Below are 15,257 nucleotides of genomic sequence, written 5' to 3'. Positions count from 1 at the left end.
TAACCCAGGCTGGTAAAAGTGATTGAGGATGGGGGAGATGGGAAGAGCAGGGTGAGGCCTCCGAGAAGGGGTGGAGCCTCAAAGCAGAGGCGAAGGAAGCGGGCCAAGGCTATTTGGGTTTGAGGTAGATATTACATTCCACTGAATTTGAAAAAGAGAGCTTGTGGTTAGAGAGGTAGGAGACCACAGACTTTAGCAAGTACAGGAGAGGTTTGTGCAGCAAAGTTCCAAAGTTGCCCGGCAGAGGGCTCCACATACTAGCCTACATGTAGATGGGTAGGCCGCCTGATACATGTCTCACCACCTGTGGCTTTGCGTCTGTCCCGCTGACTTTCTGTGCGGCTGGAAGCAGAGACCAGCGGCGGGTCTCTGCATAAGAGAAGAGAGAGGAGACACCCGGATTTGTGCGCTGATGGGAACAATGCGGGGCGCAGCGATTGTTCTGCTTCTCGTTTGGGGTAAGATTTCCTGTTTCCAGCAGCCCCCCGCCCATCCCACCCAATACACCCCTGTCTCAACTCCCCCCACTCCGCTGCGTTCTCCCAGAGGAATAGTGTGAAATGGCAGGGCGGTGCTAGGAAGGGGGGACATTTCGAGGGGAATTTACCCCTAAAACTCCGAGAAATGTCATGTTCACTGACCCAACCCTCTGCCCGTTTTTTTGCCCAGGTGCCCCGGGCCGGGCTAAGATCCAGCAGCGGGGCTCCGCTGAAGCTGTGGAGGGCGCGGAACTGAACCTCACCTGCAACCACGACGAAATCAAGGGGACCGAAAATATCTATTGGTACCGGCAGTTCCCGGGCCGAGGGCCCCAGTTCATAGTTAAAGGATTCAAGGAAAATGTTCAGACCTCGGACCCCGAAGGCGCCCTGCACATCCCCAGGGACAGGAAATCCAGCGCGCTGGTCCTGCGCAGGGCGCGGCTGGCGGACGCGGCGGTGTATTACTGCGCTCTGGGCGACACAGTGTGACAGCCAGGGGCGGGCCCCGTACAGTAAGTATCGCCCTGCCCCGGGCTGTGTGTGTAGGCGACGGGTGGGGTGAATGGGGGGCGCGCTAACACGTGGGAAAGGAGAGCGGACCAAATGGTCTGAGAAAAATCATCTTCGGAGATAAAATGTGAAGCTCAATAAATGTGAAGCTCAATAAAAGGACAAATCATGAAACGAACAAAGGAACCAGAAAACTCGCCCCACTCCCGCGGCAAAAACATTAACGCGAGAGATCGCCAGCGCCACTAATAGCGGTGTGGTTAATATAATTTAGTCTCTAGTTAACTATTTACCCAGGCAGAACGGGATTTATCTCCCGCGGTGTAGCGGGGCTCACCCTAAATTTCTGTCTGTAGCCTTTGGCAGCCCGCCAGTGTACGCGGCACCGAGGAACGACGTAGGGAAAGAAGCTTCACGGTTAGTCTGTACAGGAGAAACATAAAAACACAACAAATGTTCTGGTAGCACTTTATAGAAGAGATCATGAGCGTGCGTGGGCACTTCAGACGACCAGAGCAGTTCTTGGCCAGGGTTTGCCTGGCATAGTTCCGCGGTTGCCCGGTAGAGGGCGCCGCAGGACGCGCTCGGCGTAGGCTCGCTGGTTTCTGGGTCCTTATCACACCCCTGGCTTCCACTCGCAGCCTGGAGCTTCTCCCCGGGTCGGAGCTCCCGGCGGACACCCGGGGACGTTGCGCGGCTCGGCGCAGACCCAGCCCGAGAGGGGTTTGTCTCATTGATACCAGGCGGAACCCAGCCTAAAACCCAGCAGTGAAGAGCGCGTCTCTGCCCGGGGCTGCAGCGTTGGAACAAGGCCGGAGCGTCCTTCCCGGTGAGGTTCTGCGGGGCTGGAGACAGAGACCGGCGGCAGGTGCCCGCACAGGAGCAGAGACACCCCGATTTGTGTGGAGATGGGAACAATGCGGGGTGCAGTGATTCTGCTGCTTTTCGCTTGGGGTAAGATTTCCTGTTTCCAGCAGCCCCCCTCCCATCTCACCCAGCACACCCCTATCCCGTCTCCAATCGCACCAAGTACACCACTGCCTCCTGAGCATCCCCTTTGTCCTCCTCCGCCCCGCTGCGCTCCCTGCGGAACTGGCAGGGCCGTGCCAGGAAGGAGCGAGTTGAGCAGGGGAATTTACCTCCAAAGATCCTGAGAAATGTCACTTCCACTGACTTAACTCTGCCCGGTTTTCTGCCCCAGGTGTCCCGGGCCGGGCTCAGATTCAGCAGCCGGCCTCCGACGAAGCTTTGGAGGGAGCCGAACTGAACCTCACTTGCACCCACAAGGGAATCAAGACGAATGAGAACATCCAGTGGTACCGGCACTTCCCGGGCCGAGGGCCCCAGTTCATAATTCAAGGATTCAAGGGAACTTTCCGCAGCTCCGAGCCCGAAGGCGCCCTGCACATCCCCGAGGACAGGAAATCCAGCGCGCTGGTCCTGCGCAGGGCGCGGCTGGCGGACGCGGCGGTGTATTACTGCGCTCTGGGCGACACAGTGCGACAGCCAGGGGTAGGGGCCGTACAATAAGTATCGCCCTGACCCGGGCTGTGTCTCTAGGCGGCGGGACTGGTGAATCCGGGCTGCGCTTCCATGTGGGGCAGGGAAAGGCGATGGCAAGTAACAATGGCGCCCACGAAAGTATTTGAGGACAAATTTATCAACGTCTCCCCGCGCCGAAGGACGTACTTCGGCGGCTCATGAGACTAGACATTTTGGAAACGATTTGAGAAAAACCCTCTTCACAGAAAAATGTGAAGCTGAGTAAATGGCCAAAGCATGAAACAAAGAAAAACAAAAACATCTCAGTCCAAATCCAGTGGCAGGAACATTCTCTCCAGAGATCGACCAGTTCCACACCGCAACCCCGTCCTGTGCCCTCAGGTCGCCACCAATAGTGCTGGTGAAAAGCGACAATTTACTGTCTGGTTAACTATTAAATCTCATTCTGACTGGATAATCTCCCGAGATGTAGCGGGGCTCTCCCTAAATTACTGCGTCATTTGAGCTGTCTGACAGCAGCCGCCTTTGGTCACAGCATGAAACAACGAAAGAAACAAACACAGAAAAGCCCCGCACAAATCCAGTGTCAGGAACATTATCTCGAGAGACCGCCAGCTCCACACTCCAAATCCACCCTGTGCCCTCAGCTCGCCACCAACAGTGCTGGGGAACAGCCGCATTAACTCTTAAATCCCATTCTGCCTAGAGAATCTCCCACGGTCTAGCGGGGGTCATCCTGAATTACCACGTCACTTGGGCTGTTTCACAGGACCCGCCTTTGGTAAGGCGTGCACTCGGCACAGACGAACTTCTGCAAAGTTCTGGAGAGAGGGTTTGCGTTGCACAGTTCCATGTTTGCCCGGCAGAGGGCGCCACAGGACACTTTCCTGAGCTGCGCAATGGCTCAGTGTGTCCGCCAGGAGCGCAGAAAGAAAGACCTGGCAGGGGAGGGGTTTATTTCATTGACACCAGCCCGAACCCAGCTCAAAATCCAGCAGAAGCAGCATAGCAGCCTGCGTCTCTCTGCTCGGGTTGCCAGCGGTGGGAAGAGGGCCGGAGCGTCTCTCCCGGTGAGCGTTTGTGGGACTGGAGAGAGAAACCAGCGACGGATTCCCGGGGAAGAGCAGAGACATCTGGATGCGTGTGGGGATGGGAACAACGCGGGGCGCAGCGCTTGTTCTGCTTCTCGTTTGGAGTAAGATTTCCTGTTTCCAGCTGCCCCTCGCCCATCCCACCCAACACACCCTGTTCCCTCTCCCTCCAGCAATGCTGAGTTCTCCCGGCGGAGCTGTGTCAACAGTCAGGGCAGTATCCAGAAGGGTGGGTGGGGGCAGAGGAAATTTACCCCTTAGGCTCCTGAGAAATTTCACATTCACTGACCCAATTCTCTGCCCCGTTTTCCATCCCAGGTGTCCCAGGCCGTGCTCAGATCCAGCAGCCGGGCTCCGTCGAAGTTTTTCAGGGAGCCGAACAGAACCTCACCTGCTCCCACAGCAAAATCTCCACTGAGACTGTGTTTTGGTACCGGCAGTTCCCGGGCCGAGGGCCCCAGTTCATCGTGTCTGGGTACAGCGGAACCAAGACTAGCTCCGATCCTGAGGGCGCCCTGCACATCTCCGGGGACAGGAAATCCAGCGAGCTGGTCCTAAGCAGGGCGCGGCTGGCGGACGCGGCGGTGTATTACTGCGCTCTGAGCGACACAGTGCGACAGCCAGGGGCGGGCCTCGTACAATAAGTATCGCCTTGCCCCGGGCTGTGTGTTTAGGCGGCGGGAGGGGTGAATGCGGAAGGGGGCGGGCGGAGGATGGGAGAGGGGAGATAAAGGGAGACAAAGAGACGGACAAAGCATTCGGAGACGCATGCACCGAGGTGATGGTGCGTTTATATTTTTACCTAAGAAAATCCGATCCAGAGAGGAGGATGCAGAGCAGTAAATGAACAGAAATTCACCTTTCCCCGGGCACTAAGCAGGGACGCTGCTGTGATTCCTAGGTTCCTAGTTTCAGCTTTGTTGTGGCACGGTTGGCGGCGGGATATGAGACAAGACGGGCCAGAGAAGATCTCCGCTTCTCTTGTACAGAGAGACTAATGCAGAAATGGGTCCAATGAGATAGGCAAGGAAAACAGGAAGTGGAGGGGTTACAGACACACACACACAGACACACACCAGAGGACGTTAGGAAACTGACACACAACATCCTTGCCTTCCTTTTGGGAAAAGAACAAGCTGGTTACTAGAAAATATCACTCTAGAAATGAATTTCCCTCTCCCCACCCCTACAGGAAGTATGTACAAACTGGCTGCGTCGAGATTGGAGTGATTTTCTGGAAATGCTTTCAACAGAAAGTTTTCCGTTAAAAGCATTTTCGGAACAGAGTGTCTAGATTGGCACAGACACTTTTCTGCAAAAGCACTTTCTGCGGAAAAACGTCCGTGCCAATCTAGATGCGCTTTTCCCAAAAAAAGGCCAGATCACCGTTTTCGCGATCAGGGCTTTTTTGCGGAAAACAAATCTGAGCTGTCTACACTGGTGCTTTTGTGCAAAAGCTTTGCGCAAAAAGGACTTTTGCCGGAACGGGAGTAGAATAGTATTTCCGCAAGAAGCACTGATTTCTTACAGTAGGAAGTCAGTGCTTTTGCAGAAATTCAAGCTGCCAGTGTAGACAGCTGGCAAGTTTTTCTGGAAAAGTGGCTGATTTACTGGAAAAACTGGCCAGTCTAGACCCAGCCACTGAGTCTGCATTTACCATAGTTTGCTAAACCACCTGGTCACACCTGCTTTTTCTCATCCCTCATATGTCTACATTACGGTTTTTGAGCAAAGCATCTGTATATATGCAAAAACTGACTGTGCATACTGCAAGCCCGTTTTTGCACAAAAACACAGTAAATTGACAGGAGAGAGGGGCTTTTGCTGGTAGAGTTACTCTCACTCCTTTCTGAGCTATAGCTCTTAGGGTAAGCCTACACTAGCCCCCTAGTTCCATCTAGGGGACTAATGAGGGTGACCAAAATTGCAAATGAAGCATGGGATTTAAATATTCCACCCATCATTAGCATTTTCCCAGCAAGTCTCCATTTTAGAAATTGACTAGCTGAAAGTAACTGCCCTCATCTACACAGGGCAGTGAAATGGGGTTCTGAATTAGAGCCCTAAATCGAATTAGCTGATATTCCTCCTGCAATGAGGACATAAGACCAGCCATACCAGGTCAGACCAAGGGTCCATCAACCAATGAGAAGAGCTTGCCTCTTACCCCATGACAACTTACTTTACTTAAGATCCTTTCCTGAGGGACCTTGCTAAAAGTTTTCTGGAAATCTAAGTTAATTCTATCAACTGGATCCCCCCTTCTCCACATGTTTCTTGACCAGCACCCCCAAAGAACTCTAGTAGCTTAACAAGACAGGATTTCCCTTTACAAAAACCACATTGACTTTCCCTCAACAAATTATTGTCACAACGTTACTCTTTACTATTTTCAGTATAGTATGTTGGGAGCACGTTGACTCAATACAAGTTACAGCCCAGTCCCCTGTCCTCGACTCCCCACCCTCGGCTGACTCCGACACAGCCCCACACTTCCCTCGCCGGCAGCGCACCTCGGCAGGTGTCACAAAGCAGAGACGCGCTCCCGGAGGGTCGGGCTCGCGCTGCGCCGGCATCTTTTGCGCACCCACCTGAAGCGCGTTTCCAGGCGTGTCTATAGGGCACAATTCCTGCCTCAGTCTGAGCCCGGACGAAGGAGGCGCAGCCGCTCTCCCAGAAGGGTGTTTGCTCGGTACAGCCAAAGGCTCCCCCATGGCTCGGGTCTGGGTCTCGGTGGTGACACTCGCAGCTCTGCTCGGTGAGTGACAATCTGTCTGCGCTCGGCTCCCTCCAGCAGGGCCCGGGCCGGGTCATGGGCTTGTCCCGCGCCCCGAGATCCGGGTTTGAGAGACTGTGGGGGATTTACCGCGCTCCCAGCCTGTCGGTGTTTGTGTGCGCGTGCCCGCTGCGCGGTTTGTGTCTGACTCGCCCGCTCTCTGGGACCGGACCCGCCCGGCTGCGGGGGGTCTGAGCAGGTGTGTTCTGTGTTCCCCACGCAGGAGGCACCTCTGGCGCAGACTTCGTGAACCAAGCTGAAGGCAGCTTCGTCATCTCCCAAGAGGACCCGCTGCATCTGAATTGCACCTACGAATTCTCTTCAGGTGCTATTCCCTACCTCTTCTGGTACGTGCAATATCCCGGCCAGGGCCTCCGGATCTTCCTGCGGGCTTCGGAAGCCACTGTGGGGCAGAAGCCGGGGGAGTCTGTAAACATTTATCTTAGTCCGGAACGCCCCCCCCCCCCCCCACACACACACGTTAGCTCTTGGCGTTTTCCTTCTTTCCCGCAATCCGGAATCACCACGGAAAAAAAGGAAAGAGCAGAGCCCGCCCATCCACTTCCCCTCTACCCCCAGGAGCCGCTCGGAGGAAAGCTGCCCCCATCACTGTCCCTGAAGTACAGTGCTGCGGGACACATTTCACCGTCCCTGGCACTAAACACAAACACATTAATCAGAAACACGGATTCTGCCCTCATCACCAGTGAGAAATTCATAAAGGGAAACTAATCGGACACCAGGACACCAGAAAACCTCTGCTGGAGAAGTTGGTTTCCTGGCTCAGCGGCGGGAATAGCAGCAGCACCCGCTGCCCGTTCGCGAGCCCGTTTCGCCGCTGGGGGGCGCTGCTGGTCTACAGAATTAGCCCCGACCACCTTCTGTCGCCCGCTGCGCCCCGACCGCAGCTGCTTCCTCCCCTCCTCTGAGTTCCCAGGGCACCTTGAGGTTCCCAGCTGAGCCGTGGGGCGGGATTCACAGAGGAGCGAGACTTGCTCGTGGGCAGGTCGGTGCCGGCTGGTCCCGCAGCCCCCCACAGAGACACAGACCCCGCCACGGGCCCTAGCCGGGAGAGAACTTCTGCCCCCGCCTCTAGATCCACGAGCCCCACAGATAAACCGGTTCCCACGGGGCTGCAGAATTGTCTCCGTTTACACGAAGTCCCAACGGCCCGGCATGGCTCCGAAATGGCTCCTCGCGGTGCTGCTCAGTGAGTCCCGGTGCATTGTCTCTCGCAGCGGCTCAATGCTGCTCCGGAGTCTCTGGAGCCCTGTCTAGACCAGAAGCTGAGTGTGTCTGTTCTCTGCACGTGGTCAAAACATCTCAACTACTGGAAATCCCTGGCGAGCCACGGGCATGTGGCGTCCGGGCGTGTGTCGCCACGCGGGGGCGCTCCGTCAACACGAGTCACAAACCGGTCCCCGGCTCCCCGCCCTCCCCTGACGCAGACTCAGTTCCTCACTCCCCCGGCGGGCAGCGCCCCCCGGCAGGTGTCTCAGCGCAGAGAGTCGCTCCCGGGGGGCTGAGCTCCTGCTGCGCCGGCAGCGTCTGCGCACCCACCGCAAGCGAGTTTCCAAGCGTGTCTATAGGGCACAATTCCTGCCTGTCCCAGCCGGGCGGGAGGAGGCGCAGCCGCTTTGGAGGGAGAAGGGGGTTTGCACGGTGCAGTCATGGCTCGCGTCTGGGTCTCGGTGGTGACAGTCACAGCTCTGCTCAGTAAGTGACAATGTCTGCGCTCGGCTCCCTCTTGCAGGGCCCGGGCCGTGGGCTCGTTCCCGCTGTGAGATCAGACTGGTCGTGTCCTGCGCGCTGTCCGCGTTCTGTCCCACCTGCGTCCGAGCGCTGTGCTGCGGCTGGGCGAGTGTAGCCAGGTCCGCACACGGAGCGCCCTGCAATTCGGCTGTGCGCTCCCACCTGTCAGTTTTCGCGTGTGTCCGCAGCGCGGTTTGTGTCTGTGACCCGTCCGCTCTCTGGGACCGGACCAGCCCGGCTCTGGGGTGTCTGAGCCGGTCTGTTCTCTGCTCACCCCGCAGGAGGTACCTCAGGAGCAGACTTCGTGAACCAAACTGAAGGCAGCGTCGTCATATCCGAAAGCGAACGGCTGCACCTGAATTGCACCTACAAATTCTCTACCCCTCCCGATTATCTCTACTGGTACGTGCAATATCCCGGCCAGGCCCCGCAGATGCTCCTGTGGAACCTGGCCGGACCGAATTCGGCAGATGGGATTCGAAAAGGGTTCAGTGCCACCCACGAGACACAGGAGAAATCCTTCCCCCTCTGGAAAGCATCCGTCGAACTGAGCAACTCCGCCACCTATTACTGCGCCGCGAGAAGCACAGCGACTCGGGCCAGCAGCGGCGCTGCGCAAAAAACGCTCAGGGTTGCGTAGAGCAGCAGGGGCGAACACTGGATCTCCTGACATTACTGCGAGGAAGAAGCTGGGGGAGTAAACATTTATCTGGAACCAGAAATCCCGCCCTCCCCTCCTCACGCACTTTAGCTCCCGGAGTTTTCCTTCTTCCCGAAATCCGGAATTCGCTTTCCCAGAAATGGGGTCAGTGCCAAGAATCACCAGGGAAAACGAGGAAACACCAGACCCATCTCCCCACGCCCTCGGGAGCCTCTCGGAGGACAGCTGCTCCCATCCCTGTTCCTGAAGTGCTGCGGGACACAACATTTCACCGTCCCTGACACTAAACACAAACAGGGATTCTGCCTGATTACCGCGGGGAAATTAATATTCTAAGGGTAGGAGGAGAAGTGTCTTACCTTTCCCAGAACACACCTACGGCGGGACAGGCGGACACAGGGGCAGATACACGATGGAGATTAGGAAACTGTCATCGCCTCGGGCACCAGGAAACCTCTCTCTCTCTGGTGGCAAAGTTGGTTTCCTGGCGCAGGGGCAGGAATAGCAGCAGCCGCCGCTTCCTGTTCGAGAGCCCATGTCGCCGCTGGGGGGCGCTGCGGAGCCAGGCAAGGGCCCAGCCCAGTTTCCCCCCCCCCCCCACCACGCAGCCGCTGAGGGGGAAATCTCGCTCCCCTGGGGTACAGAGCCCCCAGAAGGGTTCGAGGCCAGAGCTCAAATCAAATCAATGAGGCAGGAGAGAAATCTAGAAGGGAAAACTTTATGATGCATGCAGGCTGGCTGTCACACCAAGAGTGAAAGCAGCACCTGAGAGACAGATTCAGGTATCCTATATACAGAATGCTTAGACACTTCAGTTATTTGTTTTTCTTTAACATATCAAAGTCTCAGCACAAGTACTCAGATGTTTCTGTTCACACCAGGAGTGCTAGAAGTAAGTTTTACAGTACACAAAGCCACATGAGAACTTGAGTGGAGGAGTCTACAAGGCAAACTGTGACAAAGATAAGGGTTTACATGACAAATTGTGACAGACTAGGAGTATCCATGAACTTGAGATAGGAGGCATTGTAAGGGTCTTGATTAGAGTTAATTTGATTTCTCTCTGTTACAGGGAGTGAGGCCTGGAAAACTTTTAACCCTTACAGCAGTTTTCTTTCAGAGAGTTTTGATTTCCTCCAGGTTCCCCCCCCCCCGACACAATTGGAGTTATTTGATTTTCCCCACACGGCCCCTGCTCTCCCCCTCCGCACCGAGCCTCCTCCTCCCTGATCAGCCTCCGGTACCTGTTCGCTCCATGGGGCCACATTCACAGTCCAGAGACTCGCTCCTCCACCGACAACCCGGTTTCAGGTGGGCTGGGGAACCACAGAGCAGCCAGACTCGCTCCTGGGCAGGTCGGTGGCAGCTCGTCCGGCAACCCCGCTCAGAGACACGGACCACGCCAGGGGCCTTAGCAGGGAGAGTATTTGTCCCCGCCCGCGAAGTCGCGAACCCTGCAGAGAAACCGGTTCCTGCAAGGCTGCAGAATTGTCCCTGTTTAGACACACACCCACTAGCCCAGCATGGCTCCAACGTGGCTCCCGCCGGTGCTGGTCATAGCTCTGCTCGTCCCTGTGCTTTGCCTGGCTTCACCCTTCGTGGTCTGTGCCAGGGACCGTCTCTCGGGGCGTCTCCTTGCGATCTCGGGGTCTTCAGGGCTGTGTCTAGACAAGGAGCTGAGTGTGTGTGTTCTCTGCTCCTCCCGCAGGAGGCACCTTTGGGGCAGACTCCATGACCCAAACCGAAAGCAGCATCGGCATCTCTCAAGGGGACCAGCTGCGTCTGAATTGCACCTACCAATTCTCTAACTCCTTATCTCTTCTGGTACGTGCAATATCCTGGCCAGCCCCCCCAGATGCTCCTGCAGGACCTCGCCAGGCAAAATTCAGGAGAAGGGATCTGAAAAAGGTTCAATGCCACCCACGACACCAAGGGCAAATCCTTCCTCCTCTGGAAACCGGCTATCGAACTGAGCAACTCCGCCACCTATTACTGCACCGGGAGTGACACAGTGACACAGGCCGGCAGCGGGGCTGTGCAAAAACCACGCTGGGCTGCTCAGAGGAACATATGACTGACAAGGGGCAGTGAAAGCGAGTATGGGGTAGACGCCGGAATCTTAGACAGGAAACACACACACACACACACACACACACACACACACACACTAGCTCTCGGAGTTTTCCTTCTTTCCCAAAATCCGGAATTTCACCCTCCCAGAAATGGGGGTGAGCGCCCAGAATCACCAGGGAAACAAAGGAAAGACAGGAGCCCATCCGGTCTCCCAGGAGCCGCTATGAGGAAAGCTGCCCCCAGCCCTGTCCCTGAAGGAAAGGGCCGCTGGACACAACATTTCACCGCCTGACACCGTCTGTCTTTATAAAAGGTCGTCTTGTTTCCCTTTATGCCTGTAGCTAGTTTGATCTCATTTTGTGCCTTTGCCTTTCTAATCTTGCCCCTGCATTCCCGTGTTGCTTGCCTATATTCATCCTTTGTTAGTTGTCCTAGTTTCCATTTTTTATAGGACTCCTTTTTTATTTTGAGATCATGCAAGATCTCCTTGTTAAGCCAAGCTGGTCTTTTGCCATATTTTCTATCTTTCCTACACAGCGGAATTGTTTGCTTTTGGGCCCTTAACGTCCCTTTGAAATACTTCCAACTCTCCTCAGTTGTTTTTCCCTTCAGTCTTGCTTCCCATGGGACCTTACCTACAAGTTCTCTGAGCTTATCAAAATCTGCCTTCCTGAAATCCATTCCCTCAATTGTGCTGGTCCCCCTTCTACCTTTCCTTAAGATCATGAACTCTATTATTTCGTGATCACTGTCCCCTATACTGTCTTCCACTTTCAAGTTCTCAACTAGTTCCTCCCTATTTGTTAAAACCAAATCCAGAAAAGCTTCTCCTCTGGTAGCTTTTTCAACCTTCTGAAACAGAAAGTTGTCTCCAATGCAGTCCAGAAACTTATTGGATAGCCTGTGCCCCGCTGTGTTAGTTTCCCAACATATGTCTGGATAGTTGAAGTCCCATCACCACCAAATCTTGGGCTTTGGATAGTTTTGTTAATTGTTTAAAAGAGGCCTCATCCACCTCTTCCACCTGGCTAGGTGGTCTGTAGTATCATGATATCCTAGGATGATATCACCCTCATTTTTTACCCCTTTTAGCTTAACCCAGAGACTCTCTACACAGCTATCTCCTACGTTTATCTCCACTTCAGTCCAAGTGTGTACATTTTTAATATACAAAGTAACCCCTCCTCCCTTTTTTCCCCCCCGTCTGTCCTTCCTGAGCAAGCCGTACCCTTCCATACCAACATTCCAATCATGCTTCCCATCCCACCAGGTTTCTGTAATACCAATGATATCATAGTTGTATTTATTGGTTAGCAATTTCAGTTCTTCCTGCTTATTACCCATACTTCTCGCATTTGTATATAGGCATCTAAGATACTGATTTGATCTTGCCTCCCTGTTGTGCCCTGACCCTCCTTTCTCCTTGCCATTATAGGCCATAGTCCCCCCCATTTCCAACCCATCTCCCAGTCTCGCACATTCAGCACTTACCTGTGGGCTTTGTTCACCTGTCCCCATCTAACCTAGTTTAAAGCCCTCCTCACAAGGTTAGCCAGTCTGTGTCCAGACAAGGCCTTCCCGCTCCTGCAAAGGTGAACTCCATCTCCGCCAAGCAGTCCTTCCTGGAAGAGCACCCAGTGGCCAAGGAAGCCGAATCCCTCCTGGCGACACCATCTTCGCAGCCAGGCATTCACCTCCAGGATGGACCTCTCTCAGTCCCAACTGCCACAGAAGCTGAAACTGAAAGCACTCACCTGAAAAAAAAAAAAACCACACACACACACACACACACACACACACACACACACACAGCTTGTACTCACCGGGTAGCCTCTTCGGCGGGCGGTGAGGTCGCTTTGCTCTCCCTCTTCAACTCCCGTCTGCAGTCCCCTGTCCGCTTCGCTCCCTTGGTTGCACTGCTCTGGCTTTTTAAAGCCACTGCTCATCACCACCCCGCAGGTCAGATAAGCCATTTTGTGAGCCTCCAGTAGGGGGCATCTCTTTTTGGTATTTTTTCCTCATCACCTCTTTAGCCTTTTTTCAAAATTTTGCAGTGATCTTGGCCTGGAACTTTTTGGCAGCCACCCGTTTATCCGCCAAATGCTGTCCCCCCCTTTTGTTTACACCTTATCGGATGGGAACCCCTGAGGATGCCCCTTTTGCCCAGGACCCTTTCTTTCAGGCCCTGAGGATACAGAGTTCACCAGTTTTCTGAATGAAGCCTCAAACTCTTCCCCCATACGAGAATATCGGGGAGCTGTGATGAGCTTCTGGGTTTTGGAAGAATGGTTTCTCAGTCCTTGGCTTTTTATTCACAACCCCTAGAGCGCCTGCTCCGGGTTTGTGAATGTGTGTGGTTTTGCGCACGTTCAGAACCCCAAGAGCGCGTGCTCCGGGTTTGTGAATGTGGGCGTTTTTGCTCACAGTTCTCAGGGCTTAGTGTGGCAGTGGCCGCTGAGGAACTGGAGTGGTGTTTGTGTGGCTGCAACACCTCGGCATTGCAGGAGCTTTCAGTCCTTGGTTTTTTATTCACAACCCCTAGAGCGCGTGCTCCGGGTTTGTGAATGTGTGGTTTTGCGCACGTTCAGAACCCCTAGAGCGCCTGCTCCGGGTTTGTGAATGTGGGCGTTTTTGCTCACAGTTCTCAGGGCTTGGTGTGGCAGTGGCCGCTGAGGAACTGGAGTTGTGTTTGTGTGGCTGCAACACCTCGGCATTGCAGGAGTTTTCCGTCCTTGGTTTTTTATTCACAACCCCTAGAGCGCGTGCTCCGGGTTTGTGAATGTGTGTGGTTTTGCGCACGTTCAGAACCCCTAGAGCGCCTGCTCCGGGTTTGTGAATGTGTGTGGTTTTGCGCACGTTCAGAACCCCTAGAGCGCCTGCTCCGGGTTTGTGAATGTGGGCATTTTTGCTCACAGTTCTCAGGGCTTGGTGTGGCAGTGGCCGCTGAGGAACTGGAGTGGTGTTTGTGTGGCTGCAACACCTCGGCATTGCAGGAGTTTTCAGTCCTTGTTTTTTTATTCACAACCCCTAGAGAGCGTGCTCCGGGTTTGTGAATGTGTGTGGTTTTGCGCACGTTCAGAACCCCTAGAGCGCGTGCTCCGGGTTTGTGAATGTGGGCGTTTTTGCTCACAGTTCTCAGGGCTTGGTGTGGCAGTGGCCGCTGAGGAACTGGAGTGGTGTTTGTGTGGCTGCAACACCTCGGCATTGCAGGAGTTTTCAGTCCTTGGTTTTTTATTCACAACCCCTAGAGCGCCTGCTCCGGGTTTGTGAATGTGTGTGGTTTTGCGCACGTTCAGAAGCCCTAGAGCGCCTGCTCCGGGTTTGTGAATGTGTGTGGTTTTGCGCACGTTCAGAACCCCTAGAGCGCCTGCTCCGGGTTTGTGAATGTGTGTGGTTTTGCGCACGTTCAGAACCCCTAGAGCGCCTGCTCCGGGTTTCTGAATGTGGGCGTTTTTGCTCACAGTTCTCAGGGCTTGGTGTGGCAGTGGCCGCTGAGGAACTGGAGTGGTGTTTGTGTGGCTGCAACACCTCGGCATTGCAGGAGTTTTCAGTCCTTGTTTTTTTATTCACAACCCCTAGAGAGCGTGCTCCGGGTTTGTGAATGTGTGTGGTTTTGCGCACGTTCAGAACCCCTAGAGCGCCTGCTCCGGGTTTGTGAATGTGGGCATTTTTGCTCACAGTTCTCAGGGCTTGGTGTGGCAGTGGCCGCTGAGGAACTGGAGTTGTGTTTGTGTGGCTGCAATACCTCGGCATTGCAGGAGTTTTCAGTCCTTGGTTTTTTATTCACAACCCCTAGAGCGCGTGCTCCGGGTTTGTGAATGTGTGTGGTTTTGCGCACGTTCAGAACCCCTAGAGCGCCTGCTCCGGGTTTGTGAATGTGGGCATTTTTGCTCACAGTTCTCAGGGCTTGGTGTGGCAGTGGCCGCTGAGGAACTGGAGTGGTGTTTGTGTGGCTGCAATACCTCGGCATTGCAGGAATTTTCAGTCCTTGGTTTTTTATTCACAACCCCTAGAGCGCGTGCTCCGGGTTTGTGAATGTGTGTGGTTTTGCGCACGTTCAGAACCCCTAGAGCGCCTGCTCCGGGTTTGTGAATGTGGGCATTTTCGCTCACAGTTCTCAGGGCTTGGTGTGGCAGTGGCCGCTGAGGAACTGGAGTTGTGGTTGCATGGTTGTTTCTTACCAGAGTCTTGTTTTGTCCTTGGGTTTGACGTATGTGAGGTTTGGACCGCCCGGACGCTTCATCTGCACTCTTGTGCTGGTTTGCGTTGTTAAGGGTCTCAAAGCAGATTCCTGGTTCTTTGGCGGTTCTGGAGGAGGTGTCCTTGTAGCTCTGACTACAGCATTGTCAGAAAAGATGTCCATGCCTATGAGGTGGGAGGAAAAACATTTTACAAAAAAACCCACACAC

At 54.5% G+C, this 15,257-nt stretch overlaps 1 gene segment (V, D, J or C); it reads left to right on the top strand.

Moving 5' to 3' along the window:
• The first annotated feature begins 1,909 nt into the window (after positions 1-1,909).
• LOC142821077 (T cell receptor alpha variable 4-like) lies at positions 1,910-2,522 on the top strand. The segment is given in 2 exon segments: positions 1,910-1,946; positions 2,194-2,522. Coding segments are annotated over 2 exon segments (366 nt in total).
• The last annotated feature ends 12,735 nt before the right edge of the window (positions 2,523-15,257 follow it).

This window comes from Pelodiscus sinensis, chromosome 30 (genome assembly GCF_049634645.1).
Source record: "Pelodiscus sinensis isolate JC-2024 chromosome 30, ASM4963464v1, whole genome shotgun sequence".
NCBI lineage: Eukaryota > Metazoa > Chordata > Testudines > Trionychidae > Pelodiscus > Pelodiscus sinensis.
This window is presented reverse-complemented; position numbering and strand designations above follow the sequence as displayed.